This window comes from Mustela erminea, chromosome 20 (genome assembly GCF_009829155.1).
Source record: "Mustela erminea isolate mMusErm1 chromosome 20, mMusErm1.Pri, whole genome shotgun sequence".
Taxonomy (NCBI): Eukaryota; Metazoa; Chordata; class Mammalia; order Carnivora; family Mustelidae; genus Mustela; species Mustela erminea.
The window spans coordinates 23,698,388-23,713,878 of NC_045633.1; the positions used below are offsets into that span (position 1 = coordinate 23,698,388).

The window sequence follows — 15,491 nt, forward strand, 5'->3', positions numbered from 1 at the left end:
CAACGGAGTCTGAGCGAACTGAAGTGGGGATGAGCCCTTACTTCTTACCGTCCTCAAAAGCACACCCGTAAATATGTTCACACACATATAAACGAGGGCGTCTGTTTATATGTTTATACATGTGGCTCAGGTGGCTGAGCGTCTTGATGTCAGGGCCAGGAGATCAACGCCATGTCAGGCTCCCTGCTGCGCGTGCAGCTTCCTCGAGATTCTCTCTCCCTCTGTCCCTCCCCTCCCCGCTCTGTCTCTAAAAACAAAATTAAATGAAAATAAACAAAAATACAAATAAATGGTGCGAGATACTCTGCTCCAAGACTGGAAGACCGGTACGCGGAGAAGATGCTGATTCCCCCCGCAATGACCTGTGTCGTGACAATGCTAACCAGAAGCCCTGCAGACTTCTTTATCCAGAAACCAACATGCACATTCTAAAGCCTCCAGGGAAAGGCAAAGGGCTAAAGGCACCAACACATCCTTGAAGAAGAGGACTGGAGGGTGACGTACGCGCAGTCCGACCTACAACACGCTGGAGTCAGAGCCTGTGTGGCACTGACCCAAGGATGAGCAGACAGAACAGGCCGCGCAGCCCAGCCCCAAGCCCACACACACTCAACGGCCTCCCAGGCCCACGGGGACACCAGACAGTGAAGGAAGGAGGAACCCACTCAAAGCTGAGGCTGAGTCGACTGGACACTCATTTGGGGAACGACCCCAACCTCACACCCCACACAAAAATGAGTTATGGAGAGATGACAGATCTGAACAGAGAGATGCAAAAATACAGCTTTTGAAAGAAAATGGAAGTAAACATCAGAGTCATATGAAGCAAGCAAAATTTCTAAAACAGTACAGAGGTGGCACCTGCGTGGCTCAGCTGGTTCATGTCTGCTTTCTGCTCAGGTCACGATCTGGGGGTCCTGTGATTGAGCCCTGGGCCGGGCTCCCTGCTCCATGGGGGATCAGCTTCTCCCTTTCCCTCTTCCCCCTCCAGATCCTCCCCCAGCTAGTGCTCCCTCTCATTCGTTCACACTCTCAAATAAATAGCATCTTAAAAAAGAACCCAAACTCCTACAAATCAAAAGAAGATGACAACCCAACAGATGGGAGACACCAAATCACACCCATGGCCTGTGTTTGTACGGTCGGACTGGGGCACAGCCGTGAACCGTAACCACAAAGCACCTGCCCAGCGAAGCCCAAGGAGTCGTCACTGAGACCGTATGACCTACAAGCCAGAAAGTATGTATTATCTGGCCTTTTGCAGAAAAAGTCTGTAGAACCCTGCAATAAACACAGGTATAAAAGATTGGAACAGGCACTTTGCAAAAAAAGATCAAAGTGGCAAACAACACAAAATAAGGCCCTCATCTGAAAATGCAAGTCAGAACGCCCCTGCACCCCGACTGCCCACCCTCCAGAAAAGGAGCAGAGGCCCAGAGGCAGCGGGAAGGCAAGCACCTACGAGAAGCCCGGTCTGTACCGGTCCCACAGCCCCACAAGCATGCTGTAGAGGCAGCACCGTCCCACTCCTAGGGACAAACAGGCCACCCAGACACGTGGTGTTTCCAGCAGCGTCGTTCATAAAGCCGAAGCTGTGAACGACCCAGACGGCCACCAGCAATGAATTAAAGCTACAGCACGCTCATGCCACAGAGTAACAATAATGAAGACGACGGACAACCAGCACAGAACTCGGGGTGCAGCTCAACAGCCACGGCGCCAGGCGGAAGCAGCCAAGTGTACAAAGGCTACAGTTCTGTGTGGTCACTGTGACGAAGGTGTGAGCCCGGGGACAGCACGGCCGTCATCTGCAGCCGGATACCCGCGAGCGGCTGGCCTACCCGCACTCACACGCCACCGCGCAGTACTTCAATTAAAGAGGAAAAACCAACAACTCTGGGAGGCCGCACGAGGACCGAAACCCACACAAGCGACACGAGATAACACCTGACCACCCCCGAAGCTGGGAAGCATGACGGCTTCCCACAAGGCACACGGCTGGTGCAAGTTCTCTTCCAGGTCCGCACATGCCGGGCACTGCCCCCTCCCTTTGCTGGTCTGCAAACATATGGGGACGCCTGGGGCAGGAGAAGGGGGGATAGGATCAGAAGATCTGGGAGAGGTGCGGCCAAGACAAGCAGGTTCTAAGATCCTGCTGGGAGATATGGCCGGAACATGGTGCCTTGCCCTGGTTTCTAAGAACTTCAGCGAGAAACCCAGGGTCAAGTCTCTCTCGACATTGTGCAGTGCGTACAACCAGGGTCGTCTGCTGCCGGCAGGAATGCCTCCTTCCTAGGTGGTTGGTTGTCGCCGGCGGACACGCTGGGCAGTGGGCACGGGCTCTCAGCGGGACTTCAGGCCACGCTGGAGGGTCCGCTTTCTCCCCAGGTCCCACAAGGACCCCGCAGCACTCTGACACCAACCCCTCCACAAACCCACTGCACCCACAGGACATGTCCCCTCGGTGTCCTAGAAGCAGCAGCCAGGGTACAGACCTGCCAGGGAGCAGCAGCAGAGCGCCGTGGCCAGGATCCTCCAGGGCGTCCAGGCACTCGGAGGGCACGGCTGAGCCGCCAGCGCTGTCCGCGTCCCCTTCGGCCTGCAGCTCCGGGTGCACCAGGGTGCTCGTGTCCTCGTCGGTGAAGGTCTCACACTCACTGTAAGTACTCTCGGACCCCATGTATGCGCTGTCTGTCACTTCGTTGGCCTAGGAGAGAGTGCCAGCAGTCAGTCCCATACCCTGAAATGACCCCGTGTCCGTGAACCTCAATGCCCCACAGTACCCTACTGCAGGCATCGAGATACCATGTGGAGAGACAGCCTCGGGCAGGGTCCCAGCCGCACCTCTAAGCAGAAATATCAGCTTAACGAAATAATCCAACGGGTTTTTTGGGTTTGGTTTCTTTTTTTGGGCTGAAACCCGGGAACGAATATCCAACGGTTTTCAAAACTGAAACACAGACCCCTGTTCTACAGCAGAAAAACCACTAGAGCAATTCTGAAAGTTAGCTGGGTAAGCATACCTAAATGACAGGAGGGTCCCAACACCACCGTACAAGTCCCAGTGCGGCCCCTCATGTGTGTCTAGCAGCACTGGGATGATTTCTATCCGAAGAATCGTGCAAGAACACTCTAATTAAAAAGTCACCGTCAGGGGCGCCTGGGTGGCTCAGTGGGTTAAGCTTCTGCCTTCAGCTCAGGTCATGATCTCGGGGTCCTGGGATCGAGCCCCACATGGGGCTCTCTGCTCAGCAGGGAGCCTGTTCCCCCCCGCCATTCCTGCCTCTCTGCCTACTTGTGATCTCTCTCTCTCTGTCAAAAAAAAAAAAAGTCCCCGTTAGTGCCTGTTTTGTACGATGTGGCTACTGCTTTGAAATTCAACTCTGGGGTCTAACCTCAAATACTAACCCATCGATTATTAACCAACCCATTACATTCACTGGTTAAAGGTCTACTTTCCACAAAAGCTATCTTTGTTTTCTCTTCTGGACCCAGTGCCCAGTATCTAGCACAGTGCAAATTATTTCAACTCAAAGAATCATTTCACAAGCCATTTTCAATTCATCTTCTCAGCTTTAATTACAACGCAACTGCACTGGTTAGGGAAAGTAGCTAACACGTCATGCTCAACATAATCTTGAGGTTAACAACTTGAGAACAGGGGTGCCTGGGTGGCTCAGTGGGTTAAGCCTCTGCTTTCGGCTCAGGTCATGATCTCAGGGTCCTGGGATTGAGCCCCTCATCGGGCTCTCTGCTCAGCAGGGAGCCTGCTTCCAGCTCTCTCTCTGCCTGCCTCTCTGCCTACTTGCGATCTCTTTAAAGAAAAAAAAAAACCTTGAGAACAATTAAGATTCCAGAAAAGCAGCTGGAAAAGGTGCACTCTGTCCTGTCATTCTGATGTCACCAGAGGACAGTGTGCTCGGAGGTGCTGTGCTAACAAGAAGAGACTGGTCCCCCACTAACTCTGAGGGCCTCTCAAGGCTGCATCTCATGGCTCCTTGCCCCACTGAAGAGGCATCAAGGGCCCAGGCTGAGCTGGTGGCATCCTAGTGCACCGATGACAGGCCAGGGTCCATTCTCCATCTGCCGTCCACCAGCCCAGTGACCCCACACGAGGGTCCCAACCACTCCAAGCCCTGTTGCCTCATCTGCAAGACGGGACTGGGATTAAGAGACCACACAGGCCGGTACGGAAAGAAACCTGGGAGACTGTGGGGTTCACCAGTCCCTGTGGGCTCAGAGTCCCAGCCGTGTGTGCGGCCAGAGTACAGCGGAATGACAGGAGAGGAAGGGTGCCACCCATGTTTCCAAGGGAAGAACCCATCTTCCTTGGAATCGAAGGCTACTGAGGAGCCCCTAAAACCCTCCCTTCCAAATCTGAACCCGGGAAATCACTCTCAGTGGGTCATCGTCACTGAGCAGGTATCGCCTCTGGCCGGGCTCAGGACTGGCTTTGCACTCGGGCGGCACAGGCAGGGACGGGCAGGGACGGGCAGCTGAGCTGGGCAGGCACCCGCACGTCAGCTGAGCCCGCGGAAGAAGCGCAACAGAGCAGGCGCAAGGTCCACAGCCGCTTCCCGACGTCTGCTGCGGGCTGGCTGCTGGTTTGCTGCCCAAATGGCACCGCACACTCACAGAGGGGGTGATGCCTGGGAACCACCCAAGAACAGGAGGAAGACCTCCCGAACCCCACTGCTCTTTGTCTGTAAGACAGTCCACTGCAGCCCTCCCTCCCTCACCCACTCAGTCCCCAGACCCCAGAAGCAGGCAGGACTGCACACTACAATCCTTAGCCGGCAGGCCCAGCGAGGGCCCCGAAGTCATAGACTGCGGACCCTGAGATGGCTTCCTATAGGGAAAAGCACTTAACTCTTGAGGTTGGCTTCATAAAGAGCCCACCCACCAGCACCGCTGAAGTAGCACAGCGCAGCCCCCCGCCGGCACGGGCCCCAGGCATCAACAGGCCACTTCGTGTGCGCCCGGGCAGGCCAGCTCAGCACGGAGCAGAGCCTTTCCTCCTGGGAAGGGGAGGAGGTGCAGGCTCTTGGGCCTGGTTATCTCGCCTGCAAGGAGCTCACAGGACCCGTGCAGCTGAGGCCAGGGCTGCAGCCAAAGCCCCCGGCGCTTGGACAGGCCAGCTCAGGGTGGAAGCCCGTCTCCACGGACACAGAAAGTGCGAGACGGACGCTGCACGACGAGCCTGACTGCCGCAGGCCGGGCACACACACTCCGCTCCGGGCGACTCGCCCTCCTCTCCAACAGGCAGTTGGAGGCTCTGACGGCAGGTGCCCACCGATGGAATACTCTGCCGGTGGGCACCTGCCTTCGGCTTGGGTCCTGGGGTCAAGAACCTTGTAGGTTCTCTGCTCAGCGCCAAGTCTGCATCTCCCTCTGCCTCTGCCCCTCTCTGCCCCACCCCACCCTGCTCGTGGTCTTTCTCTCTCAATGAAATAAATAAAATCTTAAAAAAATTATAATAACCCCCCCCGCCAGAATGGATGCACAGATCCATTCCTCCCACCTTGAAGGAGAGCCAAACAAGCGAGCACAGATTCCGCTTCACTGAAGGCTTCAAGCTTACACCTTTTCTGCCCCAAATGGTAAACATCGTCCTGGAGGCCCCCTCTGCACCTGCAGCCTGAGGGGGTCAGGACCCGCTCGGCCCGTGGGTGCTGCCTCCCCTGCTCACTCCCAGCATCCGCCCCAAATAAATGTCAGCAAGCCAGGCCGCTGTCCACAGCAGCTGGCTACACCTGCCTACCGGAGAAGAGCGCCTCCCCGTAGTGCACACGAGACACAGGACCAGCTCACGTATCCAACCAGTCAGCTCGTATCTGCCACCACAAAGGACCCAACTTTGCCCAGAAGCCCACAAATCTAGGCAAATCTATGCTATCTTCTTCTAAAATATTTACAAATTACAGATGTTAAGATGAACTCATTGGAAAATCCAAGTGCATCTGGAAAACTCTGCTGCATGCTACTATTACCTTCCCCAGTTGACAAAGGATCTGCTGATGGACACGGACGCTGGGTTCAGAGCCAGTGGCAAGGAGCTCACACGTGCCCAACGCTGCCCGGTATCCTCACTGCCCAGGTCATGGTTCCTCTGAGGGACACCGACTGCTCCTCGCACCCTCAGGCGCCAGCCCCTGCAGCCTCAACAGGCCTCACCTGGCTCTACACACCAGCCCTGGGAAGGTGTGCTCGCAAACACTGGGGACGCCTGTCCAGAGCAGTCAATAGCTTCTCGTGACTAACCTTGTGGCCTTCTATTTGCTAGTCTGCTGAGGTCCGGCAAAACCTGCGCGCTCACCTGAAGGGACATCGCAGCTTGGGGAAAGTTTAACCTGCTCCCAGACATGCTCCATTAATCGTCCTGCTGTGCTGACCAGGGAAGGGAAGCAAAGTTCAGGAAGTGTCCTTGTTGGGTTTTTAACAGACTGCAGAACAGTGGCTTTTGTTCTTAACTTTCAAACCTTTGTTGTAACAGTTTGCACAAAAGACACAATCCCCATCATTTTATTAAGGCGGCTCTTTCCTCTAGAGGCCTCAGTGGGAGAAGGAGGGAGGAACAGGGGAGGCACAGCAGGGACAACTCTTATCGTCCCTGTTTGTGTCTGTTCTCTGTGACCCTCCCACTGCCCCGAGGGACGAGCTCACCCAGGCAGGCTGCAGGGGCCTTGGGCACGTTGCCCTCCTCTCTGCATTCCCCTCTGCATTCCCGTGAATGGGACAAATCTTACTTAGTCCTCATCCCAACCCCCTCTTCTCAGAAAGGCCCCATCAGTCACTCTCCTAGGAGGCGTCTCAAGCAAGGAGCAAACAGGAAGCAGAGGAGAGCCCAGCAGCAGCCCAGCGGGGAACCGCCCAGGCGTCCCTGACCCACACTGCTGCGTGCCTCATCAGGGTCAGCACAGGCTGCCTGAGCGCTGAAGCTCACCGGCAGAGAGTCTCCAGATGGGATATCTGGGTGTTAAGGCACATCGCCTCCACCCACATTTTTACTGAACTTTAAGATTACAGGATGTGCAAGATTTTTTAAAAAGAACATCTTTCGGGGCGCCTGGGTGGTTCAGTGGGTTAAAGCCTCTGCCTTCAGCTCAGGTCATGATTCCAGGGTCCTGGCCCCACATCGGGCTTTTTGCTCAGCGGGAGCCTGCTTACCCACCTCTCTTTCTGCCTACTTGTGATCTCTGTCTGTCAAATAAATAAATAAAATCTTTAAAAAAAGGAAAGAAAGAAAGAACATCTTTCTGTAAGTTTCATAGTACTTGGTTCCAATCCCCTGAAAGTTCCATCTAAAGATCAAAAAAAGCATTAAGACATGGAAAAGGCTTAAACACATATAACTAAGCAACAGAACCCAGTCAGCAAAAGCCACACACCGGATTCCAACTCTGTGACATTCTAGAAGAGGCACAACTGTGCAGACAGCAGATCAGCTGCCACCAGGTTCTGGTGGGGATAAAGGGATGAATCCCGGGAGTAGAGGGTGCTGGAGGCAGCGAAACTCCTCTGTACGGTGCCGACCAGTGAGCACATGACCTTGGACACTTGCTCAAACCCACAGAACACACAGGGTGCCTAGGGGGCTCCGTCAGTGGGCGCCTGCCTTCGGCTCGGGTCCTGGGGTCAAGAACCTCATCAGGTTCCCTGCTCAGCACCAAGTCTACATCTCCCTCTGCCTCTGCCCCTCTCTGCCCCACCCCACCCCACTCATGGTCTTTCTCTCTCAAAGAAATAAATAAAATCTTTTAAAAAATTATAATAACCACCCCCCACGGAATGCATTAATACCAAGAGGGACCCCTAATGTCAACTATGGGCTTCCATTACCCACAAGACACCAACACTGGGTCATCGAGTCTAACAAACATAGCACACCGATTGAAGCACAGTGCTCGTGACCGTCTGTATCGGGGAACCGGTGTGCGGAGGGAAGAACAGGCACTCTCTGCACTATCTGCTCCATTTTCTGAAAGGCTAAAACTCTTAAAATGTAAAGTATTAACTGTTTTTCAAAAGTAACAACAACAACAAAAGCCTTAAAAATAAATGTTTCCTCCTTTCTGGAAAAAAAAGTCAGAAGCATCCCTTTTGCATTCTCTGAAACATCAGATTCCTACCACGCCTTCTGACGGTGACATGTGGAGGAAGGTGGAGCTGGGTCCCTGAGGGCACAGAGAGGTGGAAGGACCACACTCTCACAGGCCTCAGGGGTCTACCAGCACAGAGGCTAGGCGGGGGCCAGAATCGGACAGGACTCCTGCCCACTGTCCAGGGCTCAGGAGGCAGTCCCAGCCTCAGAGGCTGTCACATTTTTTGGCCACATGGGCTCTTTAAGCACAATATGTGTTGATGCCTTTCACCACCCACTCACAGACTCCGTGTCAGTGTCCTGGGCTGCTGCAACAAGCGACCACAAACTGGGCGTCTCAAACAACAGAAATGTGTCCTCTTGGTTCTGGAGGTGTCAGCAAGGCTCCAAAGGGGGGAAGTTCCTGGTGGGCCCGGGCAGCCCTGGGCACGTGGCTCCATCCCTCTAGCCCCCACGGCTCCATCGCAAGGCTCCTGGGTGTCTCCCCATCTAAGGACACCTGTCACTAGACTTAGGGCCCAGCCTACTTACTACCCGGCACGATCTCATCTCAAAACACTCAACTTAATTACATGTACAAGGACCCTTTCTCAAAATAAGGTCACGTTCACAGGTCCCGAGTGATCCTATCTTTTGGGAAACTACCACTCAACCCACTACACCCACCTCCACAGAAAGCATTCGAAATGACAGAACGCACTAGCAGAACCCTGAAGAGGGACGGACTGGAAGATACTGACGCTCAGGCCCGGCTCTGCTGGGAGAGGGAGATAAAGGTCCGATGCGACCCGCACAAGCGTCTCGGCCCAAGGGTTGCGACCCCCCAGCTGCTCCGAACAAGGCAAGAAGGACTCCCCTGACCTAAGCTGCACTGCTGGGAAACCCAAGGTAAGTCAAGGTGCACAGAGCCGCCCTGCTGTCAAGCCAGCCACCCCATGCCGGTGAGGTAAGCGCCTCTCTCCATCACACGGTCCGGCAGGCCATGCGACTGACACGGGGCGCGTCAGAGTCCCACATACCTGCAGCCCCCACCCAGCCACACGGGCTCGCAGCTGCCAACGGCTGGACACGACCTGGGAACCCCAGGTCACACACACTCAGAATGAACACGCCAGCCGCACCGAACAGGGTGCAATGCCGCGTGGTCCCTGCCCTTGGGGGCCTCAGACCTGGCTGGTACTTCAGGACGAAGCTGTGAGTGCTGAATACTCCCCAAGGGCCCCGAGGTCCGTGGCATCAGAAGTGACAGCTGAAGTGAACCCACGCTGTGTGTGGGCTGGCCCGGGCCTGGAGCAGCCCCCTCAGAGCCAGGACCCAAGACTCCAGAGGAAAGCAGTGAACTCCTGTGGACTGCGGGAAGCTGCCTTGTGCCTCCACCTCACTTTAGCAAGGCACCGAGGCTCACAGCCACCGCCGCTCACAGCCACCGCACCACAGCCCAGCGCTGTTCCCTGCGCCTTCGCTGGGCAACAGCTCTCCAGGGTCTCCTGAGTTTCTGATGTACATCCTAAGACAAAATGCCACGTCCAGCCACAAGGGCTATCCCGGCATCTGACCACCCCTCCACTGGTGTGACACAACCGTGTGGTCTGTCTTCTGTGGCTGCTCAGAGACCTCCCTGCCGTGCAGAGAACAAAACACGCACAGTTACAGGTGATACCGTGTAACCATAGCAACCGTGGGGGCAGGTGGCAAAGGGGCATGAGGTGTTGGAAGTCCCTAAACCCAGAAAATGATCTGAAATTTGATAAAATCAGAACTTCACAGCATGTCCCCTGCTCTGGCTTCGGCAGCCTGGGGAAAGGTGACAGCAACACCACTGCAGAGCCTGAACAGTGCAGCCTGTCCCTCTGCTGACAAGAGGCCCTGAGAGGGTCTCTGCCAATGGCCTCGGGTGAGCAGCTGTGGGGCAGACAGCTGCTGACCTCCTGCCATAACCATGAGCCCCCGGGTCCCCAGCATGGGCCCAGGGCTGCAAGGGGAGCCCCGACCTGCCCTCCATGGCACCCCCCACAGAACAGCCCAGGCACCACTAAGCAGAGCAGGACTCAGAAGGCAAAAAGCAAGACGCGTCAGGTCAAACCCCTCTCAGCCCCGCAGTGAGAACCACTTGCCTCGAAAGTAACGAAGTCGTCGAACTCATCGGGGCAGGCAGGCGGCTCCTGGTCCTGGGCGGGTGTGACCGCACACAGCTGGCCATCGGACTCTGCGGGAGAGAAGACTATACTCAGCAGGGAACTTGGAGCACCCTGGGCTGAGGGAGAAGGCACCGCCGCAGTAAATGCAAGCAGGGGCTCGGGCGGCCTGTGAGAAGCAGTGTGGTTGGGACAGGAAGGCGGGTCTCCTCTCCAGAGGTGGTGTGGAGGCTGAATCGTAAGAAGTTTGTTTCCTTAAAAACTCTGATTGCACTGGGGCACCTGGGGGCCACAGTCGGTTGGTTAAGTGTCCGACTCTTGGTTTCAGGCTCAGGTCATGACCTCAGGGTCCTGGGATCGAGTCCCACATCGGGATCCCTGCTCAGTGGAGAGTCTGCTGGAGATTCTCTTCTCCCTCCATCGCCCCCCACTTTCTCTAAGATAAATATAATCATTTCATTAATTACACCCCAACAGCATCGTAAAGAGAAGGAGCGGGCTCTCAAGGCTGTGACAGTGTCCGCGGGCTTTCAAAAGCACACAGTTCCCACTCCAGTTTTCTCAGACTTTGGGTGTGTTTGGGGAGGTGTGGCTATAACAAGACAGACCAGAACCGTGCGTCACCCTGGTGCGGGGCTCACTGGAAGTTCTTGTTTCCCTTGTTTTTGCTCAACTTTATCTTCTGCAATACATGTTTTATTTTGTAATAAGGAAGACTTTAGAGGAAAAGCTATCCCATCACGACGGGCCGACTGTCACTCCTCCGACAGTCAGTGCTCCAGGGCAGCAGTCCTTCTCCCGCCGGACGGGCACTGCTCCCAGGGTCTCTCACGTGCGGTCCTGGCCCAGCACGCTCCGGAGAGCAGGTGAGTGACAGAAAGCGCCTGAGTTAACAGCTGTGTCTCTGTGATATCGCCAGCTAAGAAGAACCATTTCTGCGCTCCTCGTCCCTGCCCCTGGGAGTTTGCTGAGCGGCGGGGCAGAGAGGAGCAGCTGCAGGCCCCCTGACCAGCCCCGGTCGGCCTCTCCTGGCTTCACACCACCCAGGGTATTCGTGCAGATTGGGGGCTGGTGGCGGAGGGACCTGATGTGTGATTAGAAGGCTGTAGACCGAGCCCGTCACCCACGACCAATGGGTCCTCCCCAAAAAACCCCAAACGCAAAGGCCATGAGAACTTGCAGGTTAGTGGACACACCAACATGCCAGGAAGGTGGTGCGTCCCAAACCCCACGGGCATGGAAGGCCCTGCACTCTAGACGCTTCCAGACCTCGCCCCGTATGCCTCTCCATCTGCCTGTTCACTTGTAGCCTTTTAAACACACTGCTAACTGGTGAGTGAAGTTTCTTCCTGGGTTCTATCAGACACGGTGGCAAACTATCAAACTGGAGGAGGGGTCCTGGGGGCCCTGGATTCACTGTCAGGTCAGATAGAAGTGTGAGTGGCCTATGGGGCGCCTGGGTGGCTCAGTGGGTTAAGCCTCTGCCTTCTGCTCGGATCATGATCCCAGGGTCCTGGGATCGAGCCCTGCATCGGGCTCTCTGCTCAGCAGGAAGCCTGCTTCCTCCTTTCTCTCTCTCTGCCTGCCTCTCTGCCTACTTGTGATCTCTCTCTCTGTCAAATAAATAAATAAAATCTTAAAAAAAAAAAAGAAGTGTGGGTGGCCTAGACGCCTGAAGTGGGTCTTCGTGAACTCCGGACAGCTGGTGTCAGAGCAAATTAAACTGTAGGACACCCAGATGGTGTCCCCAGAGAACCGGAGAACCACTTGGTGATGAAAACCCACACACTGGGTGTCAATGTCGCGAGTAGAAAACCGAGTAATAGGAATTACTTATGCAAAATACATTAGTTACTCACATAATCTAACATTTTAATATCAGTTCCTTGTTTTCCTTTTTCTCGAAGTGGGCTCTACATCCAGCGTGGGGCTTAAACTCGCGACGCCAAGATCGAGAGCCGCGAGCCCCTCCGACTGAGCCGGCACGCGACCATCTCTGGCAGCCGGCCACCTGGGGAGCATGCTGTTGTCCGTGTCCTGTGCGCAGCCAGGTTCTGAAGTCCCCACGAAAGCCGACTGACTAGGGGAGGGAGAATGGGTCCTGAAGGACTGTCACCGTGAAGCAGCGGCAAGACACGTGGCTATTCCGTCCTGGTTCTGAAGGACTCTCTCAGCTTAAACAGAATCACAACGCTTTCCTTCAACAACTGAGTGATCTCAAACATCTCCGTGTTCAGGAACTCTGAGACACCTATGCCGACTCAAAACCACTTTGCAATACTGATTAAAGCTCTTATGCCGAAAACCCCCATGTGGCTTTCAAGAACCATGGGTACCCGGGGGTGGGGCGGGGGCCTGGGTGGCTCAGTCAGTTGAGCCTCTGCCTTCAGCTCAGGTCATGGTCCCAGGGTCCCGGGATCGAGCCCCGCATCGGCCCCTTGCTCAGTGGCGAGCCTGCTTCTCCCTCTGCCTCTGCCCTGCCCCTGCTTGTGCGCTCTCGCTCTCTCTCAAATCAATAAAATATTTAAACAACAACAAAAACAAAAAACAAACCACAGGTCCTCATGCTGCGTGGTTTCCCCAGGACTGTGGCTAAGTATCTGCATGGGACAGACTGTAGTCGGTGAGAAGGAGCCTGCAGGCACACGGGCAGAGGACCCCAGCACTTGAGGGGGGCCCTGCGCTAGAGCTTGGGGTCTCTGCTACAGATGAGGGGGCCAGGGTTGCTGTGGACACAAGATTTTGGTTTCGGAGGCAAGGGGGTCCGGGGCACCAATTATCCCAGTACAGCTTGAGACTGCACGTTGATTTTGTAAAAAGCTAGACTGTCTTTGGCCTATTTTCCCCTCTCAGATGTTCAGTCTTCCTCGTCCTTCAAAAACCTGAAACACGGAATTCAAAGGTCTCAAAACGCAGCTGACCATTTTGGACGCCGCGGACGTGTGCTAGGCCCTGAGGGGCGGACAGTGGTCTGGGGGTCTTGTCCCACACCGTGGACCGGGGGATGTGAACAAAGCTGGTGCTGTCATATTCCTGACGGGAATGAAACACGACTCTCCTGTTAGTCTTCTCTGTGGGAACTAAAACAATTCTCATGAAGTGGCCATTTTTAACGTGCATGTTCTTATTCTTCCAGAGCGTGGGGGTGGGCCGGCATGACGGCCTACTTGCAGCAACCCTCCCCAGCTCGTTCTATTCCTGCAGTAAGGCCTGCGGTAGGCCAGTGACGATCTACCCGCACGGGGCTGCCAACTGGGTCAACACACCGAGTCCCCCACTGGGTGGCTCCTGGGAGCGGAGCGAGCCCGCTGGCCCAGACAGGCTGCCCACAGCCGCAGGAGCACCCGAGGGGAGTGCAGGGGGAAAGAATGCTCTGGCAAGCACAAGCTCCATTCTCCCAAATGCTCTCAAACGACAACGGCAAAATCAGCTCTGACTTCCTTTTATTATAGTGTTATTTTCACGCTCTTGTCCTAACCAAAGTTAAATGATGAAATCCAACTACAGGAAAAAGAAAACACCTGACTCCCTGAGCCCACTCGGCAGGACATCCGACAGATGTACAGCTGCGGTGCCCCCACCAGCACGGCCCCCCGAGCCCACGTGGGCACCTGGAGGCCCAGCCCTTCATGGCCGCGCCAGGACCTGGTGCTGGCACACTGGCACTGAGCCAAGGGGCCACTCACTTACCCACCCTGCAGAGACATCCAGGTCTCCCACTGCCCACAGCACAGCCAGTGTTGTACCCCCACACCCTCACCTCTGCTGTCAGACCCCATGTCCAAACTGGACCCATCGGCCTCCCTGCAGCCCAGACATGCCAGGGCGCTACACCCAGGCACCCCCTCCTCCCACACTCCTGTCCCCTCCTGTAGCTGCCCTGCCTCATCATCTGTGGGCTGTCCTGAGGGCGGGGGGCTGCTGTGTCCCTGGAGCCTGGAGCAGTCCAGCTACACGGTGTCTGTGCCCACAGTCCTCACAGGGGTCAGCTGTGCCCTCCCCGGGCTGTGGCCCTCATCCAGTCTGCTTCAAGCTCTCAGGGCAGCAGTCCTCTGCCCAGACACTGGACAGGGACCCCTGTCGCGTAGCCCGGCAGCAGACCATCCCACAGGGCCCCCGCCTCCCACCTCACTTCAGGAGCAGGGGTCTGCCCCCACCCGTTAAATTTCAGGGAGTGGGGACACCACCTGCAACATGGCATCATGTTGAGACCAAACCTCACCCTCAGGGGATGCTTCTATTCCAGAATGTTCTCACCACAGGAATAAAATAGCATTTTCATCTTGTATTCTGTCCAGAAAATACATGAACAAGAGAACAAAACACAAAAATGGCAAGAATGACCCCAGAGAAATATACGTTAAATAAATCAGAAGAGACCAGAAGCCAAAAAAAAAAAAAAAAGGGAGAGAGAGAGAGAGAGAGAGAGAATATAATCAGACAGGTGAACAGAACAGAGCGACACACTAGATCCTGGGTGTATTTTGGTTTGCTGTAAGAAACTAAACTGTAAAGAAAGAAAAATCTTTATATATATATAAAATTAAATACAATGAGGGGCGCCTGGGTGGCTCAATCATTAGGCATCTGCCTTCAGTTCAGGTCGTGATCTCAGGGTCCTGGGACTGTGCCCCGCATTGGGCTAACTGCTCAGCAGGAGCCTGCTTCTCCCTCTCCCACTCCCCCTGCTTGTGTTCCTTCTCTCCCTCTCTCCCTGTCAAATAAATAAACAAAATCTTTTAAAAAAAGATTAAATACAATGAAAGGATAAAATATAATTGTAGGGGCTCTCCTGGGTGGCTCAGTGGGTTGAGCCTCTGCCTTTGGCTCAGGTCATGATCCCAGGGTCCTGGGATCGAGCCCCGCATCTGGCTCTCTCCTTGGCAGGAAGCCTGCTTCCTCCTCTCTCTCTCTGCCTGCCTCTCTGCCTACTTGTGATCTCTGTCGAATAAATAAATAAAATCTTAAAAAAAAAATTAAATAAAGAGTGTTTCTAAATAGTTCCCTTGAGTTCCTGAATTCTAGAATTTTCTACTGACATCCTGGCAGAGTACCTGAGGATTGTAGCATATCCTTCCCCACTCTGCCTGCTCCAACCTTCCAGACTGGTTATGTCTAGTCTCTGGTAACACGAACATTCAACGGCTCTCACTATCATGATACACTGCACTCAACGGCCAGCCGACTGGGATTCTAGAAGCACATTTTCCGTGTGTTTCAGCTGCTCGCTTTCCTGGCAACGGTAACTGCCAGGT

The 15,491-nt window shown here is 54.9% G+C and overlaps 1 protein-coding gene across 3 annotated transcripts in view; it reads right to left on the reverse strand.

Annotated features, from left to right (window-relative positions):
• RAB11FIP3 (RAB11 family interacting protein 3) overlaps positions 1-15,491 on the reverse strand; it is a 77,868-nt gene that overhangs the window by 21,022 nt on the left and 41,355 nt on the right. For all 3 annotated transcript variants that reach the window (XM_032327609.1, XM_032327610.1, XM_032327612.1), the window contains exons 3-4: positions 10,216-10,307; positions 2,496-2,707 (exon numbers count right to left, since the gene is read on the reverse strand). In XM_032327609.1, the coding sequence (XP_032183500.1) occupies positions 2,496-2,707; positions 10,216-10,307 (304 nt within the window). The remainder of the gene's footprint in view (positions 1-2,495; positions 2,708-10,215; positions 10,308-15,491) is intronic.